The sequence below is a fragment of the Electrophorus electricus genome, chromosome 20 (genome assembly GCF_013358815.1).
Source record: "Electrophorus electricus isolate fEleEle1 chromosome 20, fEleEle1.pri, whole genome shotgun sequence".
In the NCBI taxonomy this organism is placed as follows: domain Eukaryota; kingdom Metazoa; phylum Chordata; class Actinopteri; order Gymnotiformes; family Gymnotidae; genus Electrophorus; species Electrophorus electricus.
In genome coordinates, this window is record NC_049554.1 from 10,528,188 (window position 1) to 10,553,537 (window position 25,350).

The 25,350-nt window shown below is 38.2% G+C and overlaps 1 protein-coding gene across 5 annotated transcripts in view; it reads right to left on the minus strand.

The window, feature by feature from the left end:
- Positions 1-8,730: 8,730 nt before the first annotated feature.
- Positions 8,731-25,350, minus strand: part of grip2b (glutamate receptor interacting protein 2b) — a 52,290-nt gene continuing 35,670 nt past the window's right edge. For 3 of the 5 annotated variants that reach the window (XM_027020208.2, XM_027020210.2, XM_027020206.2), the window contains 12 exons: positions 24,871-25,016; positions 24,605-24,685; positions 23,510-23,573; positions 22,902-23,047; positions 20,717-20,861; positions 18,854-18,993; positions 17,794-17,976; positions 16,418-16,574; positions 14,022-14,139; positions 11,726-11,953; positions 10,802-10,948; positions 8,731-9,559 (listed from right to left, as the gene is read on the minus strand). In XM_027020208.2, coding sequence (XP_026876009.2) covers positions 9,350-9,559; positions 10,802-10,948; positions 11,726-11,953; positions 14,022-14,139; positions 16,418-16,574; positions 17,794-17,976; positions 18,854-18,993; positions 20,717-20,861; positions 22,902-23,047; positions 23,510-23,573; positions 24,605-24,685; positions 24,871-25,016 — 1,765 coding nt within the window. In that variant the 3' untranslated portion in view covers positions 8,731-9,349. The remainder of the gene's footprint in view (positions 9,560-10,801; positions 10,949-11,725; positions 11,954-14,021; positions 14,140-16,417; positions 16,575-17,793; positions 17,977-18,853; positions 18,994-20,716; positions 20,862-22,901; positions 23,048-23,509; positions 23,574-24,604; positions 24,686-24,870; positions 25,017-25,350) is intronic. The other 2 variants (XM_027020209.2, XM_027020207.2) reach the window with 1 other exon arrangement.

Consider the following 25,350-nt stretch of genomic DNA (forward strand, 5'->3'; position numbering starts at 1 on the left):
TATGTATGTATGTATGTATGTATGTATCTATCTATCTATCTATCTATCTATCTATCTATCTATCTATCTATCTATCTATCTATCTATCTATATATATATATATATATATGTATATGTGTATAGGTGTATATGTGTGTGTGTGTGTATATATATATATATATATATATATATATATATATATATATATATATATATATATATATATATATACATACATACATACACACACACACACACACACACACACACACACACACACACACACACACACTCACTCAGTAAATTTTTACATAGTCATAGTAGGACCAGGTTTACATATCTACATATCTGCACTAGGAGTTCTTTTTTTTATATACAGAGGAAGTTACTTGTTTTTTTAAACTGTCTCTGTTTGTAATATTTTTCTATCATGTTATATTATTTTTATCGATGCTGTAATTAGAGGCTTGATTTACATACACCAGTATCTCATAAATCTTTCATGTTATTTTCCCCTTTTTAATAAAAATGGAGGCATTTCAGTGACATACGTTTCTGTTGGAGTGGGTGGACAACAGGCAATAAGGGCCATGTAAATGAAAATTATATAGGTTTATAGTATTTAAAAAGTAATATGAATCTACTCAGAGAAAATGGCACTCTCTCCTCATAGTAATTATTATTATTATTATTATTATTATTATTATTAATAATATTATTGTTGGTTTGTTTGTTTTTTGACTTTGGACATGACCTTGTGTGGTAAGATTACTTCATGCACCTCTCCATATTTCTATCAGCTGCACTGACACCAAGCCCAAGCATTCAAACTAGCTGGGATTTTAAACTCAAGCATTACATCAGAGGACACTAGCACTCTCTTTTCTGTTGCAAGTTTAACACACTGAAACTGCCACAGCACTTAATGCATTGAGTCAGCATCAATGCATTTTAACAGCTGATGTTGCAAGTGACTTTCAAAGCACAAATGGTCACACTAATTCTTACCATCACTTATGCCTGATGAATTATCTAGAGGGAGTTTGAGGAACCACTATAAATTAACTTTAGGTACTAGTTAATTTAGCATTACTTTGTGACATCCAAGCTGTCCAACAAGTATTCTGTCTGCTCAAGCAGATCTGATTGCCCCGTATCTGCAGGTCAGACGATCTTTTAATGTATTTAATTAAACAGATCCAGAATCACCCACTTTTCAGCACTCCCCATATATCCATCAATCATGCACAGTCAATTCATAAGCAGCTTCATTAGGATATATTATCAACATATCAACTATTAATACATGCTTCCCTAGGCGTTAGATACTTTCTGATCCTTGAGTTTTAAAATGTAAATTCGCTCTCCTTTCAAATATAATATTATATATTTTATTTTATTTGATCAAATTTGATGTTTTCATTTCATTCTTTTTACACAGTTATTACATTTGCCTTTTGTATTAAAAATATTAAGAATGTATTTAAATTCTGTCAGCAATTATTAACATTTTTTGAATGGTCAGAATCTCACTTATGACTGTTAATCAGAAGAAAAGCTTACTGCAAGTTGTGATGTGCAATACTATGTAGACTCATATGCATTGTTCTAGTCTTTTTAAAAGATGGTACTTTAAAACAATCAAATATGGATTATTTTAATAATATAACACAAAACAGGCACATTAAGGTCCAATTTAATATAATATAACTTACCTGGATAAACTCCAAAAACATTTAAAATTTAGTGCATGTGATTACTGTGACAACTTACCTGATTTGCTATTTTTAAACTAGATGCAAAACAATCATTTCCCATCACTGTGTTGATCGAATTATTTCTGATTGTCAGACTTGACCTCAAAGTTACATAATGAAACACTTTAGGCAAATGACATGAACATTGGCTCATTAATAGTGTCAAGAGAATTCATTCAAACCTTAAAAACCCACTAGAATGATACTTCAATGTTCCTTCTTCAAAAGGCTTAATTACAAGAGAATGATACCTTCTGCAAATATTGAAGGCCTCTTTTCTTCTGCAATACCAAGGTACAGAGACTATAAAGCCAAGGGTATGAATATAAAGCAGACCCGACCCACAGGAACAGAGACTTGTATGATTTCTCGATCTTGCAATTTTATATAGCATTTTTTTGTGCCTAGAGCTTTTAATAATCACACAGGACTTACTTAAATTAAAAAAATTAGATATACTTTCAGAAATTTCTAAAATTCCTGAAAATAACATGTAAGCAAAAAATGTATTTTTGAAAAGATTATGTAGTAGCTAAAAAAACCTTTTCATTTCTTAATAAACTTCTTTTTGAAGAAGGTTTCTGCTGAATATTTCCAATGTTGTTAACCAAGGCTCAGTATGTTTCTCAAGGTGATTAAAGTGCCGTAAGCCTGCGGTACCCATGGCTGACTTGGACACTGACTATTAGGTCTCTAAAGTAACCTAACAGCTGGTTTCACGCCAGGGTAATTTTAACAGACATGGCTTTTTATAATAGGCCTCGCGACGAAACAAGCAGACCTGCCAGGTTAGGCCAGTTTGAAACTGGGCACAAACAAAATAGCCGAGGATAATGTACACACGTATATTATTGATGATTGGAAATCTGCCCAAGCAGCAGAGCAAAGACTGTTTATGCCTGGCAGCTGGGTCTTCTTGTAGGTTATTAAAAGAAGAAACAGACAGTACCCAAGGGATGGGAAATCTGGAGAGTGTGCAAGTCATCCACTAAAACATGGAAATATTCACAAAAATTCCCTGGGAACCTTTTAAAGGAACAGTGATTCCTTTCTCAGCACACACATGATTCTTGATGAGATTCCCATAGGAGATTATATACTTTCCATGCCTAATGTTGATGCTATAAATATCTTATTTGTCTAGTACAAGCCCACAGAAATGATTACTGTCCTCTTGTCCTGTACCTTTCCATAAGGCATAAAATATTCCTAAACTTGCACTGAAAATATGTTGACGATCCTCTACTAAATGTATGCATAGCCCCTATCTACTGCAGTCTAATTTAAGGCTCTATAGAGTGGGTTTAGCCTCATCATATAGCAATAATGCTTTATTGAAAACCTATATTGTAAACCTTTTGTTCTCCTCTAGGCCTAAAATGTAAAAAGTGACCTAAAACTGTATAAAAAGCTCTGTAAAGAAAACATCAGAATAGACACATTTAATATACAAAATTAAACGCATCTAATAAACAGTACTAAACTTATCAATACCCCCTAAAGTACTTTGTAATACCTTCTCAGCCTCAGATTGTATATAGCTGATCACTTCACTTGATTTATTTGGTCAGACAGTATAAGACCTGTCAATGTATCAGAACGAGTTTGATTCGTGCACAAACAGATGCATAAAATATGTGAACATAGATAGGCTTCAAAAACTCAAAATACCTACAATAGCATTCTTGGCTTCAGTGTTTGGTGAAATGAGCATAATTCTTCCTTCTCCCACACCTGTAGAAATGGACCCTTTTACAATATTTATTGTTTGTGCTTTCTTTATGTTTTCTGTAACTATTTACAATACATATTTGACTATTTATAGTGGAAACTGTATTTTAGTGAATGCTTTGTTATAATATATTTGTAATTTAGCAATTTTATGAGGTAAAAATTAATTAAAAATATAATGAAAAGATTTTATGTACAGCCTTGTTTTCAATTGATTTTCCTCCAGTGGTCTATATCTGACCCAGGCAATGTTTTTTTTAAATTAACTATGTTTACAAGGGATTACATTTAGTAACAAGATCAGATTAAAAAAAAGAAACACACTGTTTATCAGATAAAGATGACTGTTTGAACTTTGACAATGGGAAATTAGTGGAAAACAGAACACAAACAGATAATACAAAAGCCCTGCAGAAAATATGGTGAAATGTTAACTGCAACCTAGTCATTTGAACAGAAGTAACACTGACACCATGAGAGTGGTGATGAACATAAGTACCAACAGAATTATTCACTTACAATAAAGGTTTGTTTTAAACAGGTACTGCAGTGGTCAGTTTTCAAAAGTATATATTTGACAAATGTGAAATGCCATTTGAAAATGAACTTTAAGGAAAGTGGAAAATGTCTTGTTATAATGGCTGCCAGCTTGGTGTGCACACTGTTCACAGCAGGACCCTTGCTGTTCTAGCTTGACACTGCATGAGAGCACTGAATCTTGGAGTTAATACTGCAGCATGGAGTTAGCACTGAAATCTTCAGCTGCCACTGGCTTGTCCTCATTAATTTTCTTTAAAATAGAAGCTTGACGCAAATGACTTCAATGCTTCAATGCCATATACTGGCCTGCTTTGATGAACATAGTTTGTGGGGGTGGGGTGCATGTTTTCCATTTTTTGGACAAATGGACACACTGAATGTTTAATATAGAGGTCCTTAAAACAAAAATATTCCTTTGTCAAATGTGGATCATTCAGATATTTCCTGTTATGCTCAATTGTTATATCACTCTTATTAAAGATGACTGATTTTTTTTTTAAACAACTTAAAGATGAAAGCTACCAGCGGAAGTAACAGATAATAAGAAACATCAACAATGTTCATGTAATCTGTGCCAGCACCTTTCTTTGCATGCCTCATATGTCATTGATTCTGGTGAGTAGATTATTTTAGACCACCCTGTTATCCTGGAACCTTCTCACTTGGAACCTTTGTAAATGTCTTTGACATCACAGTCAGCCAAACCTTCTTGGCCAATTTGGACCTGAAAAGTATGCAGGAAAAATATATTTTTCTCCTTTTGTTGATAATTTGACTTCATAGTAAATTTTTTGGTTGGCAGACAGGAACAGTATTAGTACTGCCAGCAACATGCTTTCCCTTTTCATGTGAATATGAGGTAAAATCTTTTCCTGTTATGCAAATGGAGTATTTTTCCGCTCACCCTCATCATCAGGTCATGATCCGGGTGGGGAACTGCTCATAACAACTATGACTAGCTTTGAACAGTGAATCATACAGATAATGTAACTGTGTGATGGACAGCTTACCATCTTTCCTTGCTTTCGCCTTCCTGCGTGATGATGATTACGGAATGCACGTCACACAGTGGTTCCAAATCAGCTATTCCAAATTCAGGTGTGACACGCTCGTGATGCCATGAGCGACTGCACCTCACACGCCATCTGATTTGGCTCGGCCACGTGTTGTGGGAGGATAGAGAGCGCTAATAGATGTGACATGGCAGGGAGCAAAACAATCAGACCAGCTCACAGACATGTTCAGGCAGTCAGGACCAAATAAAAATGGGCCGTAGAGCAGTGGTGTGATACTTCCCTGTAGAATTAGATATAAGCTGGCCTTGTCCATCTCTAAGCTCCATAAAGTCATGATGAAAGAGGAAAATGCTGAAATCATCTGCGGATAGAGCTACAGATAATGTATGGGTGAGCAAATCAGCTAAATATGTACTTCAATACTTTTATGAAATGCACACTGGAACTACCTATGATCTTCAACTGTAGCACAACTCAATTGCTTTCCCTTAAGTAAGAGCTTGGATAATTCTATCACCAGCATAATTGGTGCTTAAACTACGTTCACTAAGAGATCATTAATTCCTTTAAAAAACATTGCATTGTTTACTTCCTCTTTTGAATATAGCCTTAAAATGACAGATTTCATTAGTTTCACTGAATTTCAGTTGCCAGGCATTTATACACAAGAAGGTTAGATATCAAGGTAAATAATGTTAACTGTCTAGTGAGTAGCAACACATATCTAACCATCTATCTAACTATATCTAACATATCTGTACTGTTACTAGAGATTTGGGTTAATGCACAGAACAATTTTTCCCAAATCTGATCTAACTCTAGAATTCTGCAAAGTATTAGATACAAAAAATATACATAAATGTACTGCAGTATTACAAACAGTCCTTGTAAACATGGGCTCTGACTAAAAGTATTCAAATATTTCCCACCTATTATAATCACTCAATAGTTTGTTCAAGTATTTATGCTACAAATGTTGATAATTTTAGTAAAATGAGGTGGATTAACTGGTTATTATTGAAAGATAAAATAACTCATTAATACATTTTTATACTTTATTAATTTTTTTTCCCTTTATAAAAGGGTCACCAGCACAGTCTTTCATTGATATAGAATATCAATGTAGGTGTGCAAACAAAGCAAAATAAACACAATTTTCGGCTCTTTCACTGTGCTTAGATTGCAGTCAAGGATACCATGAGGTGAGAGTGTCATATAAAAATACTATACAGAGAATAGAACTTTAATATTACACTTTAAAAATACACAATATCAATGCATACATTATTTCATGTTTAAAATGCATAGGGATGAACACAATTAGAGCTTCATAAAGCTTTTGTAAAATTTCCAAAGCCCAAACTGGGCTTGGATATTGCGTCTATAAAAGTTCAACTTTTCTTTTGTACTTTTTGTTATGTTTTGTTATATATACGGCACACTCAGTACATACATGGAATACTGTCATGAAAAGAGAGAAAAGGTCAAATCCTTGTCCATTGTCTGGATACTGTCTCAGTCTTAGCAAAAAAACTGGACTGCATGAACTGGACTTTTGACCTGATTCCCCTGCAGTGTCAACATATAGCTGAAACCTTGCTCAGTTCAAAGTACTTTACATACAAAAAAGAAGAGCCCATGCTCATTGGTCTTGATTTTGTTCCACTGACAACTTTAGTAGCCCCTTAAAGGTTATACACAAACGGGGGAAAACGGGAAATGAAAGAAGAGCGAAACAAAATTAAAAAAAAGCTTTGGGAGGGAGTTTTGGGGAGATTCCAAGTGCGACAGTTCTGAACAGAGCGGTAGATTGTTCTGGCATGAGTTCCCGAATGCTCTGAGAACAACGAGTGCTTTCTGTTTTATTACAAATGAATCTTGCTTGTGCTTTCCAACACTGGGTTTAAGACTGCGGGGCAAGGAAATAAAATCCACCTAATCCACAGATAATTATGAAGCAAGTTTTCTGGCAGGGACACAACCATACAAAAGGCCCAGAAAGTGCTCAGAGAAGCTGTGGAAGAGAGGGCGGGGCCTGAGAGCACAGGCCAATAAGCAACATCTTAAAAAAAAAACAACAACAAGAAAAAAATAAAAACAAGATGGAATAAAAAACATCACAGCTGTATTGTGGCTTACTGAATCTTATTGCCAGCAGCCAAGATGCATTGCCAGACTCCAGTAGGCTGTGCCTATTTTCAGAGATCGTTGTGCAGATTCAAGAGCTTTACCTGGTGTGATCCTACAAATGAAATGATTTTGAAATATGCATCGACTTATGTCTTATCTTGCATAAGAATTATCTTTCATATGCCTAATACTCACACATATCTCCAGGACACAAATAGAGTGAGCATATGTTTAATCACTGATATCCTTTGCCCTCATTTATTTAACGTTTCAATATCTATTTATTTAATTCTCACGATCATTGTGTCCATTGGAAAAGTGTTGTAGGAACAAGTTTGTGGTCACTACATTTCACGGTTTAATATTCTTTGCTTTAACAAACATTTAATACTTATTTACAGCTTCTTGGTTAATACTAGTCATGAGTTAAACCAATCAAACTGGAAGTCAAGATATTCCTCTTTTGCCAGAGCTGGCCCTGAGTTAAGGCCAAATGCCAGGTGTCTCTATGCTAGTAGGCTTTTCAGGAAGGTGAGCCGAAAATAACCTGAATGGAAACATTTGCAATATTTGGCGGGCTTCAGCAGCCAAATGATGGCTTGGGTGCAAAGCCTGCTGTAAAAGGGAGAAATGTGCCCTTGAGGGTCATATGCACATGAAGAGTGGTGGAGACACCATGCTGGTACAGTGTTTCACTGTTGGGAGAGAAATGATAAAAGACAGGGGCAGACAGAGCCATGACAATATGCACTGTCAAATGCCTATACAAGAGCTGTAGCATCAAGCCTAGGAGTCTGTGAGTGTGTGTGAGTGAGAGAGAGAAAGCGAGAGAGAGAGAGAGAGAGAGAGAGAGACAGCGCAAGGTTCTTATTTCTGTTTTCCTTATACCATGTCATCGCTGAGGCTATAAGAAATGAAAGTGCTTCATGCAAAGTAAGTGCATTAAAACCAGAAGAAAAGAGTACTGTATTTGTTCCTGCCATTTCACACTGCTGCTTGAGCAAGTGTGCAGGGCTGGAGCTGGGAGAAATGAATTTGTCTACTGGTGCAAACACAACACGGCTTTGTCACCTCCACCAAATAAAGGAATCGAAATTCTTTTTGATTACATTATGTGGACTTGAAAGCTTCTAAAGTCTTTGTTGAGAAATCAAACAGCAACTTTGTTACTTTTAGTTTTGGCCTGCAAGCATGAAAACAGCAGGCAGTCGTCTTGTGCATTGTTCTTGTCCACCCTTTTTTCCTGTGAATGTGAATGCGCACGTGTGTGTGTGTGTGTGCCTGTGTGCCTGTGTGTGTGTGTGTGTGTGTGTGTGTGTGTGTATGTGTGACTGAATGTCCCCACAAGATTAGTAATATCTGACATTATTTACCTTGTGGGGACCTCTCTTGTGGTCCCCATGGTACACTGAAATTGGTCGTTTCATTTGAAAAACTAAACGCCAAATGACAGAGCCAAGCTATAGTAATCATTGTCAATAGAAAGTCCCTACAAGGATAGTAAACAAGACTGTGCGTGCGTGCGTGCGTGAGAGAGAGAGAGTGTGTGTGTGTGTGTGTGTGGTGTGAGAGAGAGAGAGAGAGAGAGAGAGAGCGAGTGGGAGAGAGAAGGAGAGAGAGGGAGGGAATTGGAGAGTGTTTGTGATCAAGCATGTGTCTGCTGGTTTTAGGGTTGGGTCAGACTGTGCACTTACCCAACAATTTTTTTTCATTCTTGCCCAACCAAGCAGAGTGGAAAAATACAAGTGTTAAATGAAAACGTCATAGATACTTTGTTCTCTTTTCTGAAAGGGAACAGACATAACCAAAAAGGCAAACAAATGTCAACACCCTTCACAATGTGGTAAAAAAAAAAAAAGGATTTAAAAGGGATCTGCATCCAGGCTCTATTCTCTTGATTTACACTGCTGAACAACAGCAGCTATTTCTGTAAAAAACAGACGACTCCAGAAGTATCAGACTGGGTTAAGTTCCTTTTTCACACTTCTTCTTGTATTGTTTTTCAGTGATCAAAGCCCACCGTCCTTTGAGAATGCTGGCTCAAGTCCTTGCTTATGTTTTACTGAAAACAGAAGCCTTGTTGATTGTATTTGTTGATCACACATCGGCCACAGTCCAAGATATCGCAGTGCTCTGATGTTTTCGTGCTGTGACCTTCAGAGGTGTGGGGAAATCCTAGCTGTCATGCGTGTACTATCACAAATCCATAGTGCTGGTCATGTGTTCACGAATGTGGGTGACAGGGGTGGCGGGAGAAAAGTCACGGAGCTGACCCAAACTTGGCTGACCGGCGGTGGGCTGAGCTAACGGGTTTCTGCTAATGACAAGCTCCAGTTTGTCCCCGGCTTCAGTCAGGAGAGGCACAGCCAAACAGCAGTCAAAGTCTCGTGTCCGCACATGATTGACCTGGCAAGGCGACAGGCAAAAGTTACACATTACACAGTCATCCTCATAACACGTAACATACATCACTGTAGATAACACATCACCTAAACCAGTATAACTGACAAAGGCTACAGCTGTTGTCTTTAAGTAGAGTCATTAAAGGAATCAATGAAATAATCAGATGAGAAATTTATAATATACTGTATATGCCAGTGCCCGGCCTGTGGTCTGCTGAGCACAACCTATTAATTTGTGAAAAAAAAAAAAAAAAGCTTACACAAATATCCTAGTTTTGACTGAATGTCTACTATGGGACTGATTTTACTAAGTGTATTTATAGCTTTTTCTCACTTCACAGAATAAAGTCCAACCTTATATTGTTAAGATTTTATTAAAAGTGACTGAGGCCTAATCTGAACCAGTCCTCTTGTACTGTGGATGTGAGAACAAATACAGTTGTAATGAGGATCACAGAGTTAACAGAGGCCCTCAGAAGTAAGGTAGAAGTGGCAGTTTCTCTGCCTGTGCTTGGATTGCTAATAACGCTGAGCAACCACTTGACTGCGCCAACAAGGACAATATGTTCATTATCTCCTACAGTACAAAAACACAACTTTATTGCTTAGACCTTGTACGTGTAAATTTGTAGTCTACAGCTTAATCTGCTGCAACGCACAATTTATATTAGGCATCCACTATCCCTTTATTAATGGACTATAGGACTGCTGATAGGTGGATAATTGTAGTGGTGTGCCACTATATGACCCAAAAGTGACAATGACAAATGTTAAAAACCCAGCAACATTGCTGTGCCTGATAAAACTGCACCAGCTCCACCCCTAATCCATGATACTACCATATCAGTGTCACTCCTGTGTTGAGAATGTTCTACCCCCCACAACCATTGGCAGTAGTCCTGTGATCAGAAACTCTGCAGAGATTAACACAACAGAGGAGGGATGAAAACTGTGCGGATGCGGTACTGACGAGCTACAGACGGACTAGTCTGTACTATTTAAAAAAAATGTACCTATATGACAAGTGTACCTAGTCAAATGGCCTGTGAATATAAGCACATGATGGGTGTTTCTAAGTAAGTATTTAGTAAAGGTTGAAGTTTAGACTTTGAAAAGAGTCCCAGCAAAACAGGTTTTCACTTGTTGGGGCTACAGTAAGAAAAAAGAACCTTTCCTTATTGCTACCTGTCCATGAACTGGTTTTTAGGTAGCTCTGTCAGGGAGGCGTGAGCAGCATTGCTGGTACCTGAAGGATCCTGTCATACGGTCTGAGGCCTGCACGCTCTGCTGGGCCCTCAGGCCTGATCATGTTTACATACACGCCTTTCTCCAAGAATCCATCTGATACGCTGAAGCCAAAGTCGTCCCTCTCTGGGTCCTTCATTACAGTCACCTGAGGAAGACAGGTGTGCTGCTATAGCAAGTTTACTAAACAACAAAGTGAACAAAGCCTCTAACCCTTATGACTAGAGGCCGCAATAAGTTTAAGATACTGATTGTTCATAAACTCGTATATAGTATTCACCTAAAAGACACATTAGACATATTAAAAATTAGGCAGGCTTTCCATACAGATCCAGTCAATTAATGACTATGTGAGTGGAAAACATGTCTCAGATTCCCAATATAAAATAAATTTTTATTCTAGTTAAAATGCATTTCAGTGCCATGTTTCAGAACATTATATAGTAGCTAACTAAGTATCAAAATGATCCTGTTTATTGCACACAACTGTTTAGAACTTTCCTAGTTGTCAAATGAAGGAGAAATTTCTCAAGTAGCTAACAAAGTATCTGCATGGCCATAAAACTAGGCAGTCAGTAAGAGCTGACAATCACCTCATCATAACCTTTCTGAATATCATCAGATAACAGATATTAAACACCTCCATCATACAGAAAAAAATATTAACATGAAGGGAATGTGAACCAACTAAACACAACTGGCAAAAAAACTGGGTGTACTACAAATGTTAGCGTCACGTGCGCTCTTTTCACTTATAAGGGTTTCAGCTGTGTAAACTGCAGTCGACCACTAGAGGGCATGACAGACAATTATGACTTCACTTTTCAACTGCTGTCATGCCATCCACTCATGTATATTATCATTAGATCCAGTACTGTAAATTTGACTGTCAGGATTCCCACATGAGGATCTCATGTTGACTGACCTTGTGTAGCTCCAGTGGGGTGGGTGACAGGATCTCTCGCATCTCCTCCTTGATCCGCCGTGACTCCCAGGTCTTCTCCGACATGCGCAGAGTGCCCTTGCTCTTAGCCTCGGCGTGCAGGTGGGCGCTCTTCCTCAACGGGCTTGCGGCGGGCTGGCCAACAGCTTCACCGTGGCACCTCCCTCCCTCCAATCCCAAACTCAGAGCACTGCCTGTCATTATGGAGGCCTGAGCAACAGGACATGGGCAGCCTTCATAAATTGCTGTTTGCTGGACAATCAGGTTAGTGACTCTCAACAGGGAGCTTCTTGTGGGTCCAACTAGTTGTCTAACAATTATCAAATCAGATGCAGAAACACATACACAATATGGATTTGATAGCTTTTGAAAAGCTCAATTTAAGTTTGTTTCTTTGTACATTGCCCACTGTTCTACTATTGTCCACATGTGGCTTTCAGACTGAGCACAATGCCTTTGATCAGCTCTGATCCTGTTTACCGGTTTTTTTGTAGCCCCATATCAAAACATCGTCTCCATGCACCGATGTACACACAACCCTTTATTTACCCACATATTCTGATGATAATAGAAGTGTGCTTTCTGACATTCTGGACTGAACTTTCTGCCAGTAAAGCTCTCTTTCTAAAGTCCTGTAAGGTTTGTCTTCCTTTTCTTTCTGGTTTTTCAAACCATGACCTTTATTAAATTTACTTTAATACATCTGGCAAAGCTGAACTCACATGTGGTGCATATGGGCTCTTGTCTGGTTGTCCGAATAACAAATGTAATTTTATGTTCAACTTATCAGGCCAGTGTCAATTAGAGAATGTGAATGCTATTATCCAGGGCCTTCTGCTACAGGACTAATGCCTGAAACCCCTTTAAAACTTTCCAAGTATAAAAAAATGTATGCCCCCTTGGGAATCCAAATGCAATATTTGAAAAATATCCCACCTACAGGGACGACCAATACATGCTAGTCTTGGGTAAATAACAGCGTATGAGAGGGGTTCTATGACCCGGCCACGTGCTTTTCTTATCACATGAGCTCTAGTGTTAGCTCTGCCTAAGAAAACACAACAATGTTATTTATAAAGTTTGATAACAAAATGTAGTGGAACAAGAGATCTGAGAGGTCATTAGGACCTAGAGAAAAAGAGTGCTGATCTCAGGTCAGTTTACACCACATATGACCTTAGGATTAAGGATGTGGGGGATCAGGGAGTTGAATCCAGACATTGTGTAGTGCACTTTTGCTGTGTCATACTTGGAAAGTTTGGAAATCCAGGGAGTTGTAAGAATCCATTTCCTGCAATTGGCATGGCATCGCAAGTTTCATGATTTGACACTGACTTATTTCTTACTTGAGCCTCAGCTTGGGCTTATGAGATCCACAGTGTGACTAGGAAGATTTCAAGTGAATTTTATATATATGTTCTGCCATTCTGTAAATAGGCAAATAAGTAATTGATTGTTTCTTCAACATTAAATCTGATCAAACTATTCAGTTCTTGGCTTTGCAAATGAAACAAATTATTATAGTAAATCTAAGTCTCTCTCTTGCTTCAAAATATCTTAATTTATTTATGTATGCCCTATTTTTACTCCAATATGTCTTAACATAAATTACTTGCTTGTGAGGCATAATGACTTAGACTCACCTTGGACATGAGATGGGTTGAACTTGGACTTCAGAGTAAGTGACTTTACTATAATGTTACCAAATGACTGATAGTGACAGAGTTGATGTTAATTGTGCCACTTAAATAAATGAGTAAACAGCTTAATCTGCTATGTTAATTCAACTGTGTTTGAGTATAGATCTGGACCACAGTCAGGCTTGTAAGAATTAACAATCAATATTATTGTTACTGTTATACATTTGCATGTGAATTTAGAAACAGTGTTTGTTTCTTTAAGTATTGTATCAAATATGCCCGTTTCATAATCCTATATATAAATATATATATCATATACATGTTTTTGGATAGTTCAGTGTACTTACTAGTTATCTTACTGATAAAATAACCTGCACTGTTTTGAAAATAACTGAGCTAAGTTTTCAGTGGACATGTTCGGCCTGCTTATTTATTTATTTCTTTTTAAAGGGCAGGTGATGTCTGAATTTGTGGAGGAACATAAATATGTATGTTTAGTTTTTAGTCATAAATGTAACCCTTGTAACATAACCCTTCAGAATGAAACATCATTCTCTCATTTGGTATGGCTGGCACTGCGAACATCTGGGATGGGCCATGCGAGTGTGAATGGATGAGCTCATCACTTGACACTTTACCTCGATCTCGCGGAGGAGCTCGGACTGACCACATGTCTCCAGGTCCTCCAGGGCTTGGCACCAAAAGCTGTCCTCATGATCCAGAATGAGGCCATCAGTGGGCACCTGTCTGGAGTATCTGTGGCACAAAGCGCAACCGGAAAACCTTAAGGATGGGTTTGGGCCGAGGTGCCTACAGGACCGCCGCTGGCATGGCTGGCAGGACCACAGAACATACATAGACTGGGTAGAGCGAGGGGAGAAGCTTCAGGCCGAGGCCCCATAGTCCTGTACAGCCCATAAGACTGATCTTGCTTTCACAATAATATCCCAGACTATGCTGGGAAATATTTACACTTACATTTATGGCATTTACATGACACTTTTATCCAAAGCAACTTACAATTGTGACCGAATACAGTTTGAGCAGTTGAGGGTTAAGGGCCTTGCTCAAGGGCCCAACAGTGGTAACTTGGCAGTGGTGAGGACTGAACTGGCAACCTTCTGATTACTAGTTGAGTACCTTAACGACTGTCTGAATATCAACTCAGACCCTTGTATGGGGCTCAAATTTATAAGCGCATGATGTTTTCAGCAGGTTTCAGAAATAGATTTGCATGTTAAAAAAGAGGAAGACAGAAGGAAACACAGAAAAATGGAGAGCAGTAAAAGAAAATGTCGTGTTATGAAAGGGCAAAAAAGATGGTCACTTCCACCAACTCCAGCTTCTACCAGTTAACTAGAACCTTCCATATACACTGATTATCTGCATAGCAGAAAGTTAGACAGAGAATGATGGGTTATATTTTAATTCTGCAGAATCTGAGCCAAGACAAAACAATACTACTCCAAAGTACAAGTTTATATAAAAAGTCATGTGAAAAATTGTCTTGCCATTAAATGAACAAAATGAATTTGCAATATATGATGATGATTAGGCAGGGTGTCATTTAAGAATGTTGAAGTCAGAGTTGGATACTTTATACTTTATATTGCTATAGGGTCTCCAATAAATCACCTTTTGAGTGATTGAGATGCAACTGTGTGCTCTAAATGGCATCATGCTTCTTGCTGAAGAACCATGTCAATGACAAAAATAAAGACAGAAACCTGAAAGCAATGGCTTTCTGCTGCTTAACAGTGTGTCACACAGCGTATCAACACACTTAATAATCTGGCTGTCTATAATAGATTTATTCTGGTTCATACTTCCTGCTTTAGTGGCACTGACCATTGTTTGGTCCACAAGTTAACAGATGACAGCATCAGACAATAGATGGAAATACTAGAATGAACTCAGAACTTTTTGGAAGCTTGTGGTTCATGTCCTAATTCTGTTACGACACACATCTAGTGAAGAAACAATGGAATACCCAATTGTCTCCAAAACTGGGGGAGTGATGCCTCATAAAACAGTGATCACTGCATGGTTCTTCCTTTATAGATGTAAACGTTCTCGATGTAAACATGACGATGTGCACTTTGCCTTCTCAGTCATTGTTTCATTCCAAATCCAGTGTGCTGAGTACAGAGGGAAAACGCAGCAGCAAACTGTTACTTGCAGAAAGTCCCATGTGATGACAGATAACCTCTCCAGCCACAACAGCTGGCAAAGAGGTGAAAAGGCAAACACCGTGTGCTCATCACAAGTGCAACAAGTGTGAACCTGATATGTATCGGTGATGCGAGTACTTTATTAGTGCACGCCGCAACTTCAATCAACATCTGTGGTTTGGCAAGGAAAGGTGGGGCAACAGGGGGAACAGGGTGGAGAATAGAGCTTCTGAGCTTTGTTCTTGTAGAGATTTAATTTGTTAATCATTGCCTTACATAAAGTCAGTAAGTGTTAAGAACCTGCATGTTCATGGTCAGGTTTACATTACGTGTGCAATGGCTATTGTGACATATGGAATACTAGAGATTTTTGTAAAAGAGTAACACCTGGTATATTGTGAAAAAGAGATAGTTTGAAAACTTTATTTAAACCTTCTCTTTAAGGCCGCTGATTTGATTGCGTCATTTCTTTTAGAATAGACTTAGATGGTGCTATATTAATTCACTGCCACTTCTCCAATGCAGTTTCCCCCAGTGCTGGAAAAGTGGAATAGCTACACAAGACAGCTTGGCTATAACTAGCGTTATAATTCAAAAGGGTTAACTTTAGCCTTTTAAAATTTTGGAAGTACTTCAAGTACAGCATGCTACTGGGAAAGAAATACCATTAGTTGCTTAGTTACATGCAACTCAGCTAGTTTCATAGTCTCCCTTGTTTGCTCTTTTAATTCATGTTACAACATCACATAAACTTCCATTTGAAAATGCTGTTCATCCCTGTTGGCTGTTGGAAGTTGCCATGGGAACTAAAAAATCTTGACATTGTGAGGAAGAAAAATCCGCTACACTATGTGAATACTTACCCTGCGGGTTTGTCCCAGTCATCCTCGCTGCAGCTTCCATCACTGAACGTGTAGTTCTTATGACGCACGGGTGGCGGTGTGCTGTTGTGCTGCTTGGCACTACGCCACTCGTGCGGATGTAAGGCAATGCCCACTGTCTGTTGGACATAGGCTCCTACTGGGGAAGTGGGGAGTTAAATCAGCAAGATTGGAGAAGTTGTGGGGGAAAAGGTGTGTGTGTGTGTGTGTTTGTGTGTGTGTGTGTGTGTGTGTGTGTGCCTGGGCTCTGAAACAGAAATATCACATTTTATGGCTATAGGTAATGCATGTAATGGCTGTGGTTTATATGAATGGAAAGAAAGACATTGATTTGAGTGGTTTAAGTGTATATGTGTGCTTGTGTGTTCTGTGTGTGTGGGATGTATGTATAATTTATGGAAAATTAATTTCTCCACAATGTTAAAAGCACAAGAAAATTCTGACAATATGATTTTGTTCATCCCCATAAGGAAAGAAGATTTCTAATAGAAAATGAAGCTTTTATGTATAAAGCTGAGAATGTTAAAGGGGATCTATTATGTTCATTTTCAATGTTCAGAATTTTAATTTTAGGGTCTACTAGAAGAGATTTACATCCGTCAGTGTTCCAAAAACACTTTTTCTCACATTATACATCTCTATTCACCCTTTGTCTGAAACACTGTTAGAAATTCTGTGTTTTTAAGCCTCATTCTCCTGACAAGCCCACTCTGTTCTGATTGGTGAACCTCCAGAACCTACACTGTTGCATTACCGCTTGTAGTCATAAATCCACCTACACACTTGAACACAGTTTTTTGAAGTGCTCGGCACGCAGTAAAATTATTGGAACAGAGGGAAGAGAGGTAAAAATTTATTTCAACCATCTTGGTGGCTCTGCTTTTGCAGAGCATACAAAGCAAAGGAGATTTCCCCTCATAATGCCGAACGAGCCATTTTCTCGACATGGCTATAAAACTGAACAATCGCTTCCTGCTATGCAATGTGCTTGCTGGTAGGCAGGTATTATGGGAAGCGTTATGTGTTATCTTGCAACAAAGAAAATGGCTGAAAATCCAATAAGGTGATTCAGGCAGCTGAGAAAACTAGCTTCTTTGGGAGAGAGTAACTGACTCTGGCATAGGCTTTGGGCTTTGTTAATTTGCAGACCGTTTACATGTTATAAAAGAGAAGGGGAGAAACAGAAAAAAGCATAACAGGTCCCCTTTAAGTGATTTATTCTCGGAGTCAAGCTTAGTTCGAGTTGTAGCTGCAACAATATGTAAATACAGTAATACCCTATCAGGACTGTCATAAGAGGGTGTGGGAGTTATGAGGGGATGTGGAAGGGAGTGGAAACAGGGGCAGGGTGAGCTCACCTTGACTACCATAGCCAGCATCAGTACCGGAGCCATCCCAAGAGTCCATGGCAGAGTCCACACTGGGAATGGTGGTTGAATACATCTCAGACAGCTTACTGGTCTTCTGTGAATCTGTCATTTCCAAGTCTTCATTATCGCTGAGGTCATTATCGACATCGCTATTTTTCTTTTTGTCCTCCACTAGAGAGAAAAAATTCACAATTTTATGTATATTGTATACTACTTGTATATTGCTTTATATTAAGAATATATTCCACACAGATGGCATCAGAGAAAGCATGTGGATCTTCATCTCAGCCAGACTATGACATTTAGTGTCTTGTATTATCTATGATTTGACCTTAACATGGATATACTTATAGGCATGCAAACCAGTGTGACAATGTAAACAATCTAAGCCTTTATTCTTTACATTTGCTACAAGACATTGATACTATTTAATGCAAACCAAAGCTCTAAGTTAGGAGATTAAGTCACCCTATTTTCCTTCAGAGTTTGACACGTACAGCACTGATAACTTGTTATCATGAGCATTTCTGTTACATAATGGTGCAGTAAAACAAATCAGTTTTCAGAATATGGTGACATATGAAATCTGTTTTGTTGCTGCAAATGCTCAACATGTTTTAGAGAACTGTGATATTTGTACTGTAAAATGTGATGTAAAAATGCATCTTTATCAACAAATTTAATCAACAAATTTAAAAATAATTAAAGTAATACCCCAGTAATATTTATACATAGTCAATTAAATTACACATATTGGCTATGAATATATAGCTCATCAGTCCATTAAGAAAATTTAGTTCTTTGTATATCATTGAACTGAGAAAACATTTAGTCTTGATGCACCTATCTATCTGCAATCAGTTTAAGAGACTCCAGTTTGAGCTGGAAGACCAGACCCTCAGTGCGCCAATATTTTAGTCTACATTTTATGTCATGCACGGTATACTTTTCAGTGATTTTTAAACTTCGTTTTTAGTTGTTGCTCTGTAAAAATTAAACAAGACTCTGTAAATGAGGTAAAAAAAAAAATCTGTAGGTTTAAACTTACTGTCCATCTGCTTCTTGATTTTCAGGGTGACAGTCTCACCAGCCATTTGCAATAAGTGGATGGCTTCACTAAGCCGTTTTCCTTTCAGGCTGACTAGGTTGATAGCCAGGATTCGATCTCCAACATGAATAGCCCCAGTTCTGTGAATCAGTGAGACATACTATGTCTAAATCTACATTACATTGTCCACACATTCAATACATTATGCGGGCATGGTCACATAAAGAGCTGCAGTCCATTCGTGTTGATTATTCATTTCACTCTGTGTCTGATAAAGCTAATGTCAGGATTTTGGCACAATATGTTAAAGACCATTCATTAAACATTGGAAAAAGAAAGATATAAAAAAGAGAGGCATTACCACTTATTAGAATTATAAACTCAGTTACACTTGAGTGTGAGATGGCCTATTGTGACGAGGAGGTTAATCAGGATGTGGGGACAAGTCGCAGCAACAAGAACATGTTTGTTTAGAACATATAACACACAACATAGCACGCAGGCTATTGGGTTTAAACACAGACACCACAAACACGTAATCGATAGACCTTTATACACATATACTAACGACAAATTGAGGAGCAGGTTGGAGACACAGCGAGGGCGTGGCCACATTGCCGAACACACACACACACACACGCGCGCGTTCAGGGGGGGAGGGGCCGTACCGTGACACCTACGCCATCACTCATTCAATTATCCAGAAATCCATAACATACTTTCTAATTACATTACAATACATCATGCTAGTCCTTAAAACATGCTAGTCCATTTTTGATTGCAATAAAAACATCCTGTGTTCGATTGGTGTGTGCGTGTGTGTCCCATTCCTGATCCAGTTCCAGATTCCAGTACAGTACAGTTTCATGTTTGCAGCAAATCAGGAGACAAGACCCTACATTGCCCTGAGGAGTAAGAAAAAGAGAAAGAAGCTAGAAAGAGGAAAGCGCTGATATTTGTGTGAGATGTTTGTTAGTAGTTTTTGATATTTGACTTAGTGCATGACCTTGCTTCCAGTTTTGACTTTGCCCTGATAATTTGTTTTTGACAATGTATATTTGTATATATTCCACTTTGTTCCTTTTGTTGTGTATTCACTAGTAAGTAGGCAGTGGCTGTCAATTTATTTTGGGGTGTGGGTTTGACCTGTGTTTTCTACTTAGGGAGTAAGTGTAGTTTTATTTTTCTTTTGTCTGTTTAAGTTTAGTGAGTGTATTTTGGTTTCTAGTGTGGGTTTGTTTGTTATTTTGGCCTGGGTCACTCCTGACATTATAGTTCAGTGTCACACTGTCTCTTATATATCACACTGTCTGTTGTACAATACACTGGCTATCATTGAACTACTTTTGTCTGTTGCAATCTGATTTTATTTCCAGTATGCACTTGTTTAGCCATTTTCCTCACACCTTCTGTTACGACCTGGAGCCTAGACAAGGTTGTAACACATCATAAAAGGAATGATAAGTTTGACCATATGCATGCAAGCAGAAAGCACGCATATAAACAGGCTCTAGAATGCCAGCTGTGAAGATGAGAGACCGGTGGCACAATAGTGGAGACCTAATAAACCTGGTAAACATTTTAATCTTCCAGGACTGTAACTATCTTTGGTCCTGCTCTAGGTCTCTTCATCTTATTTACTGTCTTTACCTCTGAGATCAAAGGAGAACCTTGCCTGGCATTATAAGGACTTTATAGATGCTATAAGAAGGGCTATAAAACATGGCTTGAGGACAAGTGCACGTAGGCACCTTTCAGGAAGTGTGGCCGGCCACATGATCTTGGGGGGAGGGATGGAGCAATTTGAAGTGGGTGTAGCAGTTAAATAGCGTAATTGGCCAATCTGGACCACGCAGGGCTCACCTTTCAGCCAGGCCTCTCTTGGTGAGGCCTGAGATGACGATAGGGTCAAAGGGCTCCTCAGTGCCTGAGATGGTGATGCCCAAGGGGCCTCCATAGCGCTTCAACTCCACTGTGTAGATAATGGAGCCCGATGTCTCCTGTTCATCTGCAGGCAGGAGGGTGCGAGGGAATTAACCCTAGTGTCCTTATGTTTATTTTACAGACATTCAGAGCTATGACATTCAAATGTTCAAGCAGGTGGTCTTTTTGCTCACACTTCTCACACTTCCTTTATGGCTGCTTAAATGGGAACTGTTAGACTCTACAGCACAACATCAAGTTTCAGAGAGTGACAGGAAAGGTCAAGGTAGTTCAAATGTAAACTGAGGCTAGTCACTGGATAGCAGATATTATCAAGAGTGCAGAAACACGTTTCATCCCGTTTCAACCACATGTCGGATTGAGTAGGATTGCAACTCAAATGATTCATAACATTGCAATTGCTAAATTGCACATATTGTAATTGTGTGTGTTTTTTTTTAAAACCGTGGAGTTGAGCAATGCTTATAAGATAAAGAAAAACAAAAGTACCAATGAATTATACTTCAATGACAACTTTAAAAGATTTTTCAGTATGTAAAGCTACATAAGGAGGTTCAGATATATTTAAAACTAATGGCACAACTTCCTACCTAGTAATATCAGTAAGATAATCCCAGATTTTTATAGCTGTAGGAATGAGATATTATTACTATTATTATTACTATTATTAGATATGAATAATGTGAATTTCCTCAGCATTTAAATTCTTTTTGGTTGAGACTTGGCCTCATTCAGGAGATCCAAGCAAAAGTCATTTTTACATTAAATGATGAAATCTAGATAGCTAGTAATCTGTTTTGACTGAAGAATAATGAAAATGATTGAAAATTGTTTAAGAAAATATTAAGAATTAAGAAGATATATGGAAATTACTTATAGGTGCTTGATATGAATCTCAGCTTAACCAATCCACTTCCTTGAATAAGGTACAATTAACAATATGCCTAAATTCCAAGAAGAAACTGCAGCTAATGCAGCTCCCTTTTAGAACTGTCAATGATGTACGTGGATAATGCACACATTGTGCAAGAATAAAAGAGAAAAATGATTAATTTTCATTGAATGAGCTTGTCTGTCCCTGGTGGTAGACTCCAGAACTGGACATTATTATAATAATAATGAACTCGACATGGTTCACAAATGGTTTGTATTCTTTAAATCATTGTTTAAAATCATAGCAGAGATACCTATACACATGACTTCAAGCTTTTGCAATCTAATTCCAGCCTGATTCACATTTAGAAAAAAACAAACAAAACACAACATATATTCAACATGAAAATGGGGAAGCTCCAAAATAGAGGCATGAGAACAGTAAGAAGAAAGGGCTAATGTGTATATTCAAAAAAGCATGTTTACCCCTGTTAGCTGCCAGTCGATCAAAGAAGCCTCTTGGTGGAAGAACAAAAATCAAAAGCTACACGGGCGGTATTGTTTTTTTTATGTTCGTTCAATTTCAGGTCTGATTGAGCCTGATTGACCTCATTCATCCTTTACCAAACAATGATGTAACTCATGGCAAGGCTGAAGCAATGACCTTGTTTTTAACCATTCTGTCTTTGTGCAAATAACAATGTCTGGTGTGTTTCACAGCTAGCTTTGCTTCTCATGTGAGAGTAGCTTTATTGGAAATTTTCAAGGAACTGGTCCTAGCAATCCCCACTGGGGAATGAGTGATGACTTGATTTCAGATACTTGTATGTCCTATGTCCTTTAGCATGTTCTGGCAAGCATGATAGTTGGTGTCATGCATTCATCATCTGGCAAAGAGCATCCTTGACATTCATCTTTGACTTGTCAAAGACTAAGGAAGAATACTTATTTAAAATGCAGTTTAGATATAGAGCCTGTGATGTTTAGAGAAGAATGCATCTTGACAGTCTTATAAACACATCTTATGCATCTTCATAACTGATTTGGAAATACACAAATGGACACGCACAGTGCACATGTGTGCACATGCATATGCAGAGGTATACACTGAAACACTCCAGCATGTGCAAGCATGTGCGCACACACACACACACACACACACACACACACACACACACACATATGCACACGCATATACACATGCCCCCCCCACCCCCCAACACTAACTCACCGGAGTTGTCCTCGTCCTTACGGATCTTGAGCTTCACCAGGTCTTCGCTCTGCCGAAGGATCTGCATGGCATCTTCCATTGAGCAGTCCTCCAGACGAATGTTATCTATAGCCAGCAGCTTGTCTCCTGGCTCCAGCGTCCCTGTTCTTAATAGAGAAAACACACACCATTTAAATGCACCACACAGCAAGGCCATGAATCTGCCTCACGCTGAACCTTTAATCATTCATGCTGCAAATTTACTTACAATGCATTAACATCATTGGTTTTCACATTTGTGATCTAATACACAGCAATAATAAAAGCAATAACTGTAATGAATGCTTATTTATTTTATAAATCATTTGAGTTTGTTCTCACACATTTATAATCTATATTTAATCTAGTCAGTTGGAGTAATTCTACATTCAGTTTTCTGATACTTAAAAGCATATGAGCAGATGAGGAAAATGATTATACTTCCATTATAAGTTCCAGATGAAGAGGGATCTGTTCTAAACTACAAGACCAGTCCTTGTCAGTATAAGCTTGATACAAACCACATATTTAGAACCCCCCCTTTATTAATAAAGGTATTTTTGTTTTGGAGCTTGTAGCATTGGTCCTACCTGTGAGCCATGCTTCCTTTCTTTATGTCGGATATGATCAGAGGTTCACCTGGCTTTTTACTGGCTGTTGGAAGCAAGAAGGTGCATCAGCAACAAGTTTACATTCCCACCCACCCACTCACAGACACACAGAAACAACAGTATGAGAAAAACTGGAACTAAATTAGACTTTGTTAGGGGAAAAAAACCATAAGAGAATCATTAGTAAAAACAACATGCACTGAAAATAGATTTGCTTTGACTATGATACAAATTACAGAGTTACATTCAAGGGATGAAGAAGGCACTCAAAACCAAGGGCGCCCTCTGAGGGCTGTGTATGGAACTGTGTGCAATAACAGTTCCTCAAGCATTTAAAGGTGCTCAACGAAAAGGAAAAGGCTGAACGGTGTAATTGGGATAAGGTTACAGAGGTGGTTTGCATGGCTACATGTCAAAATGGGAGGGTATTTGTGGGTCACCGGCAGTGTCACACACACTGGTTAATGGATGTTCAGCTCAGGCTAGGGGACTCTAGTCATGCGGACTAGGGCTCTTATTCAGTCAAACTAGCCTGTCAAAGAGCACAAGATTGCACTTCAATTGAAAAGATTAAACCACTAATAATAAATTATACATTTATAATTAAAAAACTCCAAAACTGGTGTGTCCCTGCACGGATACATAGAACCCCATCAGCTCAAATCAACAGCATTTAGTCCTATTACTCCTTTTTTAAGAATGTAGCAAAAAAAAAAAAAAATAATAATAAAAATAAATATATAGACATATATATATTTTTACTTTGAAGTTGTCTTATGTGGTATTATTTTCTGTTGTAGTGGATGAGAATGTTAGTCATACAGCAGGCAAAGCAAGATGTGTAATAGAGACAGAAAAAAAAATCAAAAAATGATTAATTCAGTAATAAAAATATGTAGTTGCAACTGATGAAAGCAACAATGAATGGAACAAAGTGTGAAATGAAGAATAAATAAATAAAATAATATGTTTACCACTGACCACTTTGTGTCACTACTTCCACAATAAGAGTCTTCCCAGATCTACAGTCAGAGAGGGAGGATGCTATTGTAGATACATGGCATTCGGTCTTACCACTGATAGTGATGCCAAGCTCAACTCCTTTCTTCTTAGGCAGCTTCACGTGGAAAGTACCACTGCTTGGCACTACAGACTCTAGTGAAAAGAGGTTTGAAGACATGGTAGACTTTATCACTGTAAAAAATGTTTTAAGAGAATTCATCATACATGACTTTTAATTAGGGTGTTATTAAACCATAGAACAGGTCTTGTTTTTTTGTTTTTTTTTCCAGGGTGGGTTTTAAAAAGCCATGTAAACTCGATATTTAGCTTTAACAAACCTGCTACATCAAATTCAATCTCAAGTGTGACCTTATTGGTCAGAGCAGCGTCACGAAGCAGCTGATTGGCCTCCTCGAGGGTTCCATCCTCTGTGGGAATTCCATTGATTGACAAAAGCCGGTCCCCCACCTGTAACAACCCGCACCTGCCAAAGGAACAACGTCGAGCATTATTGGCCAAAGTGCAATGCACTCAAGTACTTGAAATATCCAACTAAAAGATACTGAGACAGGTCCCAGGTGCTGAGACCTTGCATAGCATAATATATTTCCCATATTTTTGCCAGCATGCATTTTAGGGCAAAAAGAAAGACAGGCAGTTGATGAGCAAATCTGCAGAAATAGAAAGAAAATGTATTTGAAAGGCTGAGAGTGACATACGTCTGTCGCAGCTGAGAGGCCATGAGAATGCACGAGGGGAAGTCCTTTGCGACAGAGGCGCTATCGACTTGGCTAATGACACTTAGCAACGTGCACCAC